This window comes from Ctenocephalides felis, unplaced genomic scaffold (assembly GCF_003426905.1).
Source record: "Ctenocephalides felis isolate EL2017-DRISC unplaced genomic scaffold, ASM342690v1 CF-g0.4_SCAFFOLD_03573, whole genome shotgun sequence".
Taxonomy (NCBI): domain Eukaryota; kingdom Metazoa; phylum Arthropoda; class Insecta; order Siphonaptera; family Pulicidae; genus Ctenocephalides; species Ctenocephalides felis.
The window spans coordinates 6058261-6070841 of record NW_020539727.1 but is presented as its reverse complement, the minus strand read 5'-3'; the positions used below and the strand labels follow the sequence as shown (position 1 = coordinate 6070841).

The window sequence follows — 12581 nt, the reverse complement described above, 5'->3', positions numbered from 1 at the left end:
ACGATTTTGTGACTTTTTTAATTTTTTTTTGGTTTAACTAGAAGATATATGTTTTATGAACACGTACAAACTAATTCTTTTAAATTCAGATCACCGTACGAAAAGTGAGAACGCCCGCAAATTGATGGCGTTTTCCGAGAGGGTCTTGGCAGATTTATTTTTACGGCAGCCATTTAAAAAGAAAAAATTAAAAAAAATTTTTTTTTGTGTATTTTAATATATAATAAATAACCCTAAAAAAATTCAAAAAGATTCAATCATTCCTTCCCAGTTTAAAAAGTCCTCAAATAATGGTAAAAATTACGGCGATTACATGTATCTCATGTATGTATATTATATATATAATATAGGTGGTCCTTAATATGTACATTTTCGAATTTCTTTGCTCCCACGGGCTCAAATGTGTCCAAATTAATGAAAAAAATTCTCTAAAGGTTTTAGCTCTCAATATTAGCATTTAGATAGTCCGCAATTCAATTAAAACTATCGTTTATTTATTATTACCATATGTCATTAAGTAAATTCTTGCGCCATCTGTGACAGTATTTGCAAACTCAAATATTATGGCACATAAAAATATTTTTAAAACACATGACCTCTAATTAAATCCATGTGGACTGTTTAACAAAATATTTATTCATCATCAAAATTAATTTTGCAGCAAAATATTTATTTAATTGGTGATGTTGACACTCAAATTATCAGTAATAAATTTCGATCAAAGTTACAAGCCTGCTACCACAGATGGCGCAAGTATATACTTAATGATATTTGTTATTAATAAATACACGAAAATTTTAATTGAATTGCGGACTATCAAAATGTTTATATTGATAGATAAAACTTTTAGAGAATAGTTTTTCATTAATTTGGAAGCATTTGAGCCGTTGGGAGCAAAAATCGAAAATGTCCATATTAAGGACCACCCTAACATATATAATAAATATATGAAAACGTTTTACAGTCACCATCATGATTATTTATTGCATGTTGCAAACGTGGCCAGAATTATATATTATTTTTAGTATTGCATATATATTACATATTCATAAATGTGTCCTTTATTTTATTTCCCACTCAAAAATGTCATTTATAGTTAGAAGTTGCAGTCAATAAGAAAACAAAATCTATCTTTTATATATTAGATAAATTTACAATACTGAATTTCAAATAAAATCAGCATTTTAAAAGTATCTAATTTAATTGTGCCAAATTCAAAAATCCGAAGCAAGTAACAAAACTTAAGTTATTGCTAAGGATCAAAATGGCTATAACTTGAATTGCCACCAATTTTGTCTTAAAAATTCCATTTTTAAGGCTCAAAGCTGACAACACTTATTGAAATACACCAGACCAACAAATTGAGAAGTTGCATCAATCGTGCCATATTTTTGCAAAATTATTAAAAAACCGATGACAACGATTTGTAAAGATTGCTGAATAAAAGCAGCACAAATTAACCATATTTTATCCAATTGGCCACATTTTTTTTTGTTTTCCTAGAGCGAGTGCCATTATCCAAGTATCACAATTTGGTCAAACGTTGACCACTTTCAGAGTTAGTAACATTAAAAATACAATATTATGCAAATTATTTGTGCTCATCTACTCACTTTTATGAAAATTTACAATCCATAATCGAAACTTTCCCACTCCGAGAATCTCGAATCCTGTTTCTGCAATCTCTGTTGACAAGCTTCCAAGTAACTATCTTGTATCCTGTACATACCAGAATTCGCCTGGTACATCAAAGTCTCCAAAATCCTTTCATTTTTAATTGTCTTGGTAGGCAACACAACTCTGATCAACTCTTGAGGCGTTATTCTATACAATTTAAGATCCCTTGCCAATCTTTCCATAGTACACTTGAATTCCACCTTGGCATCCTTACAAGAAGCTTTCGTTCTGACTTTGTGCCTAGACCAAGCTAGCATTGCTTCAAATTTTCTAACTTCTGGTATTTCCAGATTTCTAACCATTATCATCTGCACCATGGATTCGGACAGAGATAAAAATTCAGGGCACTGAAATAAGGCGTACGCCCTGGTTTCTACGAATGCAAGGATCATATTGACCAGTTCAGAAGCTGATGTGTAACGCCAGTAGTAGTTTTCTAGGGAGATCAGCATCACACAAACCTAGCAAAGAATCATATCAAGTTAGCAAAGAAAGTTTATATAATAATTCATAAAGCTTTATATTCAGTTTTTTATTAACTTCCCGAAGGAGAAGTTTATGTTTTCATCAAAAAATCTGATTCGCTAATTTTATGTTTTCTCGGCGTTTCAAGACATTCTGAATCAGATGAAACCAAATTTGGAAAAATTATATGTGTGTGTGTATATGTGTGTATGCATGTGAACAGATTTTTTGCCGTAAATTGACGTTTTCTCAAAAACGGCAGGATCGATTTTAAAAATTTAAAAACCATTCGATGTATCTCAATCGGCCAAGTCGTTACTTTGTAAATAGCAGAAATGTGAAAAAAAATTAAATGGATTTTGAAAATTCAGATATTGATTGAGAATCGACCTGATGAGTTTTTGTTAGAGATCGGCCAGGCCGTTTTCTTGTAATAAAGTGTTATAAAAAAAATTTCGACGATTTTTATGAATTTTTTTGACGGTAGATACAAGGGTTTGTCGGTTTTCAAAAACTGGATTTTTGACGAAAATTATGAAATTCGAAAACCGTTTTCTTAGCGGAAAAAAACGGTTTTCACTGTATAAATAAAGAATGACAAACATACTAGATAGAAACAAGCTTTTTGATACTTGGAATCATATGGGTTCGACAGAATTTAGAATCATATCAGTCTGTTATATTTCCCAGAAAGGTTCTGTGTTATATTTTATTTTGTCTAATATATATTAACTTATATCATTAAATCAATGTATACTCGTATATTAATTTAGATCAACGTGACTTCTTGTTGAAGGAGTAAATTGCTATACTTAAACTTTAAAAAAGAGTTTTTAGCCCTAGAACTCACAAATAAAAGAACAAAATTTTCAGAAATATTAGAGCACTTCTAAATAACAAATCCATAGACGACCTCAGCTTTTTGCACATATTTCATTAAACCAAAAAATAAATAAATATTCGAAATTAATTAATTAAAATTGTTCAAAATAGAATAAACTCGGAGTTTTTTTAATTGTTTTTAGAACTAAAAAAATTGACATTAACAAATATGTGTCAACATGTATCTAATTTCTTTTTGCTTAATTAAAAGTTTTTCATTAAAAAATATATTATTTTTATTTATATGAACTCTTTTTATACTCTAGCATAATACAAATTAACTATAATTTCTTTGTTCTACTAATTAAAATTAAAATAAATTAGTTTACTATTCATACAATTGTGCATTAAATAAATTCAGTCAAAAACTGCTTTGAATCACACTAAATTTGCCGATATTTTTTTTGTTATTACGGTTAAAATCGGTTTTCTGGGAAATTTACAATTTGAAAACCGATTTTCTTAAATGTCGGTTTTTGTATAAACTCTAGTTTTATAGTCTTATAGATCATACTAAAATATTACGGCCCTACAAAGGACAAGTCGTTTAATTTTAAAAATTCGTCAAAGTTTGCAAAAAATAGTATTGTTTTTTGGCGTTTGCCAAAAATAGAACTTTCATCGACGTTTGTTCAGAACCGCCTGAACCGATTTCAGAAATTTAAAAGATTATCGTTTGTCTTTGTGATTTGTCCACACTTAAGCTCATACTACCGAATCGATTTTAAAACATCAACTAGCTGTAAGTGGAATTCTGTCTTAAGGCAATTAAGGCATCGTGCCTTAAGGCAAATTGCCGGAACTTCCCGTACCAAATATTATTATTTTTTTAAAAACGATTAACATTCTTGAAAAAATTTTACTTCAAAAAAATAAGATTTTTGAGAAACTATAAATTGGACAAAAAATTACTTTTTTTGAAAAAAAAAAATTAAAAAAAAAAATTTTTTTTAATTTTTTTTTTTTTTGAAAAAAAATGTTTTCTTTATTTTAACATATTTTGAAAGATCTGAACTTTTTTTCAAAGCAATCGTACGGCTTTATCTGCATATGGGGATAAAATACATGCGCGTAAGCGCCGCGTCGCCGTCTAACGGATAAACATTGGTACGGAACCCACAGGAATGTAAACAAAATTTATACTTATTGTTAAAATCTCTATAAAATATCTGATAATTTAATGTGCATATGTCTAATGTTTATTTTTGACCGCCAAATAGCTCTTTTTTTTACTTTTTCCCCCATATCTCCAAAGTCGTTGGACCTGCCTTTCCAAAAATTTGAACAGTTTTTTATTTAGTCAATACAAATAAAATGTTATTTGAATTATTCAAATCGGACGCTCCGTTCTCTTAAAAACTGAGTTACCGTTTTTGGCACTTTTTGCCCCGTATCTCCGGAACGGCTAGACCTGCCTTCGCCAAAAACTAATCAGCACGTCTCCTTATCAATATGGATCGAATGTTTTTTAAATTATTCAAATTGCTTCATCCGTGTTCCCGAAATCGTCGACGAAAATTTGTATCCGCACACACATACATACTACGCACACACACACACACACACACACATACATCCATTTTTTCTAAGGTATGCCAAAATGTTCAGAAACCTCTGAAACGTAAAGATATATAAAAATTTTTATTTTCGATTTTTTTGCGATTACTATAACTTACCCTACGGGAAGTTGAAAACTGTTCGAAAGACATTAATTGGGAATGATAGTGATTAGTTTTAGATGAAAATCTACCGGACAATTTTCTTTAAATTAATTGTTGAAAAAAAATGTTCGCCGATTTTTATGAACCTTTTTTTGACAATAGATGTCATGGTCTTATAAAACATACTAAAATGAAACGGCCCTACGACAAATAGTTTAATGTCAAAAATTCATCGAAGTTTGAGAAAATATTATAGTCAAAATTTGCGTTGAAGTTGCTTTTGTGATGTAATGAGTCAAACATTTTCAATTCATTAAAATTTAAAATAATAAGCAACAATTTTAGGACACACAAGCACGTGTCTGTACAATATAGTTAATATAATTACAGTTAATTTAAATGCGTTAGAAAAAATTCTATTCGAAATCGCAATGTTTAGATTTAATTGAAAGCGATAACTTTATTTTTGGAATAAACAGTTGAAAATTATATCTAAATATCTAAATTTCAATTTCGATTGATTAAGTTAATTCTTACACATTTCGGGAAGTTCATGCAACTTGCCTTAAGGCTTAATTCCACTTTCAACTATTTATTTTAAGTATGATTCTTACCACATCAATCCTCAAGAACTGTTTCGCATGATGGAAGCACGCCTGAAGAAGTTCAGGTAAATCGTAATGTTCAGCTGCACATATCAGACCAGGTATCGTGGCGCAGGTCAAAGGACAACTACCAGTATGCAGGTAGTCCAAAAGTACTCGGAATGTGTCAGGATCGAACTCAATAATCGAAAATTCAGTCTGAGCTAGTTTGGCTCTGTCTACTTTTTGAGCATCTGCACAGACCGAGAGACGAGGCACTGGTAAAGGTTGCAGAGCAGACTTGTCTTTGCTGCCGTCTTTGGATTCTTTATCTAGAAAATATAATAAATAGTAAATAAATCTTTCTACAATGTATTAAAGATACTGATAAAAACAATTGCATAAATTAACACGATAGTAACGGTTTGAATGAACTTATAGAAAAATGTGCTTCTATATTAATTAAATATACTTTATAATGAAACAGTAATATAACACGATAGACTACGGATAATAACACGAGTTTATTAATAACTCCAAAAGCATCCAATATAATATTTTGTTTTGATATCAATTCATTTCATTAAGTTTACTCGACAAACAAACGCGGAAACAAAATCAGAGAGATTTTATTCACTTGTCCAAAATCATATCTCGCGTAAGGGTGCAGGATTGCAGGGTACAGGGTGCACTAATATCCCATACTAATATTTACCGTTTACCTAAAAATAATAATTATTGTTTTTTAAATTACTTTTCACTCCAAAATGCCTATACATAAACATGAGCGATGTTAAATGTAGAACTGCTTTAAATAAAATGAGGAGTCTCAATTCCCACACTATATTGGAAATTGAAGTCTTTCAAAAGGTATAATATTATAAATTCAGAAAATATTAATACATAGTATCCGCGGTAAAAGTACAATATCACCTTGGATTTTTGCACCCAAAATAATTGTTCCAATAATGTTGCCTATAATTTTTATAATCTCGTATCATATTTGACCTGGCTTTTAGAAATTATAATATATAAATTACATTTTTCTTAGTAATAATTTAATATACATTATTACCAGGAACGCTTCTGGGGTCCTCTGCGCCAACAAGCTATTTTTTTCTAGCGCCCCGCCGATATTATTTTACTTGTTTTAACAGTTTATTAATAAAATTATTATCATTGATTAATAATTGGCTTTTGAAACATTTTACTTATTTATTTTTGACATTTCATGCGATTTATTCTATTGAGCAAATCATAGATAGCAAAAAAATTCTAGCCTTTCATTATTGAACATAACCATAGCATAAACACACTGGTACATCATATTGGATTATTTTAATTAAATTTTTTATTATTTGAGATATCCAAAATTGCATCTTAAACTTACCCTAATTGATATCGTAAGAGCCAAATTGTATGTATTCATCTTTACTTTCGCATTTGTTGTTTTAAAGTAAAATTTTAAACGTATTTTGAAAATATTGTGCAAAGATTAATGAAAGATGCAAAGAAATTATATATTTTTTGAATTATATTGAAAAAAAAACTTTATTAAAAATTTCATATCCGAATCTTGTGTTGGCGCCCCCTAAGGCGTGCGCTCGTATTTTTTGCATGCGTCGCATTCAAGGTAGAACCGGCCCTGATTATTACTTTATTTCATATTTTAAGTGAATTAATTTCTCAAATCCAGTTCATATGTGTATCATTCAATCTGCCATACATATCCTGTATCTTATATTATTTAAATTTTTGGCACATCTCAGCTGCTCTTTGGTAATAATAATGTAGACATTTCATTTTTTTATTCATAATTATCAATTTATTATACATATTCTCATATTGTCTAGGCTCATAAGTAAATATATAGTATATATATATATATATATAGTCCCAAATATTTCAATGTCAAACAATGACATCTCGTTTTTTGCAATTTTTTCCATTTATATCTACAACATTAATATATTTTTATAATCTCATACGTATTAAAAAAATCCCTTAACACTCTCCAGAAAGATTTATCAAAATCCGAATAATCGTTTAGGATTATATGTAAGATATATATCAGAAGAATACAGAAAATAAAAAACCAGGTCGTAGGACAATAATCCAATATTATTTAAAAAGTAGACTAGGAATACTGGTGTAACAAAAAACCTGGAGTGTTTTCTTAAGGAATGATAAACTTCCCTACCAAGGACTGGAATGCATAGAACTAGTAATAATGATTTATTACTTACTAGAACAATCGTGCGAACTGGCCCACTTTTTCTTATCATCAGCATGCAATTGCGAATGCTGCTTCCTGATAGACCTGCCCCAGCCTGCAGTTATAGTTCCAAGGCGAGAGAAGGCGCGTTTTACCATCGGAGAACTAGGTACACTCTTTGGTCTATATAAAATAAATTAAAGTTATACAAAAATTCTTAATATTCAACAGTATCCAAATGAATCCTAATCTGCAAAGTCTTTATTAACTCGTAATACTTCTAAAAAAATAAATTGAATCATTCTACCCGAGAGGATGTTTGATTGGATTTCTTCGTCTTGTTCGAATGAACAAGTGTGATTACCATACTATTCTTAGAATTTAAAGCAACAACAATTTTAATAATAATAAATAATCAAATTCAGTTGGGTCTCAGTGGGTCCAAAATGTTGGCAATTAAACTCCACACTTGTATGTTTTTAAATAAGTTATAGAATACTTTATAAAAGTTGAAATATTTTGTTTACCTGGGCGATTCTATATCAGGCACTTGCAAAAAGTTACTGCTTTTCGGTCGAGCTGCTTGCGGAGAAAGCAGAGGCGGAACAGGACGGGCTAAAAGCTCTGCCACGGGTACTTGTGGTGATCCAAATCCAGTTTGGATACCGTACAACATCTCTTGGAACACCCTGGGATAAAGAAAATAAATCATATAACATATATTTTTATGTGCTGAAAGTCTTATGATCAAGTCAAGCACATAGTCCAAAATATTTTGTTTATGTTTTAGGTGAATATTATTGAATTATAATTAAATTGTAGTTAGTAGTTTTGTTGTTTGTAGTTATATTTATACACATAAACGTTATTAAACGGGGCGCAAGTGTTACTAGAAACTCAATATATAAAATTTTTTGAAATATTAATATGAAAATTCACTTTTAGTCGTTATAGCACTCTCGTTTTGCAAATCATATTTTTCTCAAACACGGTGCTCTGAAAAAACTCATATGTATAATTATACACTCATTGTTATTTATAAAACATTTTCTAGGTTATATTATTTTTTATTTATGTTATTTAAAATCAGAACCTAAATTTGAAATCGATCAAAGTGACATTTTGTTGAATAAATTATTCCCAGTTATCATTTTCTAGAATCAAAGAATGGTTAGTAGTATATAAAGGCCTGGGGTTGAAAAGGTCCACCACTGATGTCTCAAAAACCATTAAAGTTAAGCATTGTTCAACAACAATATTTGGAAAAGAAAAAAGATGCATAATCAGCTATAACCTTGATTCTTATGACTTTGCTATCAGGAGATAAACATTAATTTTTGAAAATCCATAATTAAAAGTATTTTCTTCCGTTGGTAGTTTTTTTTATCATTAATCAAAAATGTAATTATTTTGTAAAATATTTTTAAATCAAAATAAGACATTAAACCTGTTTGCCACCTGGCCGTTACAAGTTACCCCGCCTATAGGGTAAAAAGGTCTAGATAATTTTGTTTGAAATATATCACAAAAAGCACATTTCTACAATGATGAAGTAGCTGGCAGTTTTACTGAACGTAGTCAGTTAATGTTTGTTTGAAATGTGTTATTTGTTGTGATAAAACTGTTTTGGTTTTCAGAATGTAGTTTATATTTGCTTAAAGTCAAATTGGACCTTTGTGCCTCGCCCTGCTTTACATATTTACTTTTTATTAAATTTCTTTCAATTCATCGAATATTACTTGAAACTTTTCAAAGAGCAGGTCAAAGAAGAAATACTTAATTCAATTTTAATCTCTCCTCGCAGAAATTGCAAAAATTTTGTATAAGCTCAGTAATATTATTTACAATTATACACAAAATCCAGAATCCAAAAAGAATCTGAAAAACTTGAAACGTAATCAATAAGTCGAAAGACCAAAAAAAACTTGGATTGGATTATACCATATTTTCTATAGAAAAAGTATAAAACTTCCTGTTTGATTGTGTTGACAAAATATAGACAAACTAATGTGGTTTATTATTTTTATAATATCTCGTTGTATATGGCATTCAAACAACACATCCTTACACACTTAAATTAAAGTATTAATTTTCTAGATTTTCTACTAGAAAATGTTTGCAAAATACCTTACTTAGCAAAACAACGTTTGCCGGGTTAACTAGTATATGATAATTTTGATTAACAAGTAAATTCATTAAAGTCATCTTTTATACCATCCTGCCCAAATGCACTGCGGATTACATGTAAATGTAATCATAATATATCGCATACTACATATACTGAAAAAAATTGTCATTAATTGACAAAATATGAAGTTTTCTTTAGCTGATCGCTTTTGCAACAATAAAAGTCCATAAGAGACCTTTCTGTTACTACAATGAGTTTATTTAAACCTTGTTGAATTGTAATAATAATAATAAAAAAAATCTATTCTTTATCTCACCTGCTCCTAACTCCAAGTATGGCTCTGACTCCAATAAACTTGACTTTCTGTTTAGACTGGCCTACCATGAATACTACATCAAACAATTGACCATTGGCCAGAGCATTTGCTTCACTATTCAGGAACATTCTCGTAAAATCTTTAGCCAATTCATCATAATCCTCGAATTGATCCCTCACGGAGTCCAAAAGTGGTGAACTAGGTCGCATGTGACCTATTGGTCGCCACGAACCTAAAAAAAAGAAAACAAATATATAAAAATCATATTGAGAACTGCACCAATATTATTAAAATAAATATTTATCTCTATTACTGACCTCTTCTATAAGGCTTGGGTATTTGTCCAGTCTCCGCATGGTTAGCCAAATTGGCGACAATATCTTCCAGCATCTGCGATCTGGTGCGTTCCTGCATTCTGGCGAATTTTGGGGCCGAATAACTGGCTCTTTCTCCGTTAACTATTTAGTTAGGAGCCATTCTCTGAACATTGGACCTTTGTTGAATACACTTTGCTCCCAAAGGTATGGTTTGTAGGCTCCAACCTCATCGCGGGTCACAACGGAGACTTCGTACCGAGTGGGTCTTCGTTTTATGCGGGCTGATACTCGAACTAAAATATGGAAGAAAATATGAAATATTAAAGAAAAATAATGATACTTAAAAATGAACTTATAATTTAATAACAATAAGTTTTAATATACTTCGAAGTGTTAGAAGAGCGAAGCCGCGTTTTGGAATTTTGCTTCGACACTTTTTAAGGTAAGGAAATATTCGATGGATTAAGCAAAAATTTATTCAATCAACTATATATTAAAATTCATGTTCTATTCGACTGTTTGTATTATATAGAGTCTCAAACTACTGATCTGATTTTAAATTTGATCTCAATTTACAATCAAGATATTATTGGTGCTGAATTATCAATTACTTGATAGACACGTAAGAAAAAAATACAGTAAATGTTGGCGGTATCAAGATTTAGCTATTTCTAGTCCATGAATAAAGAAGTTGATATATACTAAAAATAAAAGGGTATTTTGAGCTAATAGGGCAACTTTAGACAAAATCTCAAAAAACCAGAGCAACATGGCTCCAAATATTGAAAGTGAAAAAATCTGATGACTTAATTTTTGAAGTTTCAAGTGGTCATTGTAAAAATTTTTTTCGAAAAGTATCCACTATGGTTATTTTCAAGATGTAACGTTCACCAGATACTGAACAGGTAAATCACTTCTATCAATCATATGCCAAATTGTTTTATTATCATTGAAATATTTACATCGAATGCCTTTGAGAAATGATCAGAAAAGTTAGATTTTTTACAAAAAGCAAAAAAATCTGAAGGAGTTATTTATAACTTCCCGAAGAAAAAGTTTGTTTTCATCAAAAAAAATCGATTGGAAATCGTGCTGATTTGTTTTTGATAAAGATCGGCCTGGCCGTTTTCTTGGAATAAAGTGTAATTTTTTTTGAAGGTAGATACCATAGTCTTATAGATCATACTAAAATATTACGGTTCTACGACAACTCGTTTAACTTTGAAAAAACGTCAAAGGTAGGAAATATTGGTCGCGTTTTTTTGCCTTTTGTCAAAATTAGACCTTTCATCAATGTTATCTCAAAAACGGTTGAGTCGATTTTAAAAATTTAAAAACCATAATAAAACTTGATAAGCACTTTCGTCGGTTAGATTCTTGATATGATCGGCTAAGCCGTTTTTTGCAATTAGCAAAAAAATAAAAAAAAAAATTCAGTCCACCGTTTTAGCCAAAAATTTTGAACCGATTTTAAACATTCAAAAACTATTCAAAAGTTATTATTTGGGAGTCGTGCTGATCAGTTTTGGTCAAAGATTGGCCGAGCCGTTTCTTCGTAATTAACTGTTGAAATTTTTTTTGATGAAACTTTTCATGCCGATAGATATCATGGTTCTGAACAACATACTACAATTTTACATTCCTTCGGCAAGGGGTTTAGTTTTAAAAATTCATCAAAGTTTGAACAAATATTATAGTCAAAATTTGTGTCAAAAATTGCTTTTGTGATGTGATGACTCAAACACTATCAATTCATTGAAATTTATAATAATGAGCTACTAATTTTAGGACATACAAACACTAGTGTCTATGCACTATAAAATATAATTACAAATATTAAAAATATGTCTGAAAGATATCAATTAGAAACAGGAATGTTTAGATTCAATTGATAGCGATAACCCTATTTTCCAAATGAATAATTGAAAATTTCATCTGAATATCTAAATCTCAAATTCGATTGATTAAGTCAATTATTACACATTTCGGAAAGTTCATGCAAGTTGCCTTAAGGCTCAATGCCACTTTCAACTAGATTATCTACTCATTTGTTGGCATGTTATATTATCTTTTTATTCATATTTTGTAGTTCAAATCAGAATGTGATTTTACCTAAATGTAAAGTTTGACAATACTAAAACATAGATTGTTATTAAACTAAAAATATAGTGCTGAAGTGTTTGGAATTATCTATAATTATAAATGATCAATAATATTTATAATATTCAGCAACAAACTTAGAGAATGTCTGAAGATCAAAGCAATTTAAAGGCAAATAAAATAATACATAAATTATTAAATCTCTTCATACAATTTTATGGTTTTTGATGCTCGAA

At 29.9% G+C, this 12581-nt stretch overlaps 1 protein-coding gene across 1 annotated transcript in view; it reads right to left on the bottom strand.

Annotated features, from left to right (window-relative positions):
• Positions 1–1625: 1625 nt before the first annotated feature.
• LOC113389443 overlaps positions 1626–12581 on the bottom strand; it is a 338511-nt gene continuing 327555 nt past the window's right edge. The window contains 7 exon segments of the mRNA XM_026626476.1: positions 1626–2138; positions 5300–5601; positions 7516–7667; positions 8012–8173; positions 9929–10160; positions 10246–10389; positions 10392–10538. Of these exon segments, the coding sequence (XP_026482261.1) occupies positions 1626–2138; positions 5300–5601; positions 7516–7667; positions 8012–8173; positions 9929–10160; positions 10246–10389; positions 10392–10538 (1652 nt within the window).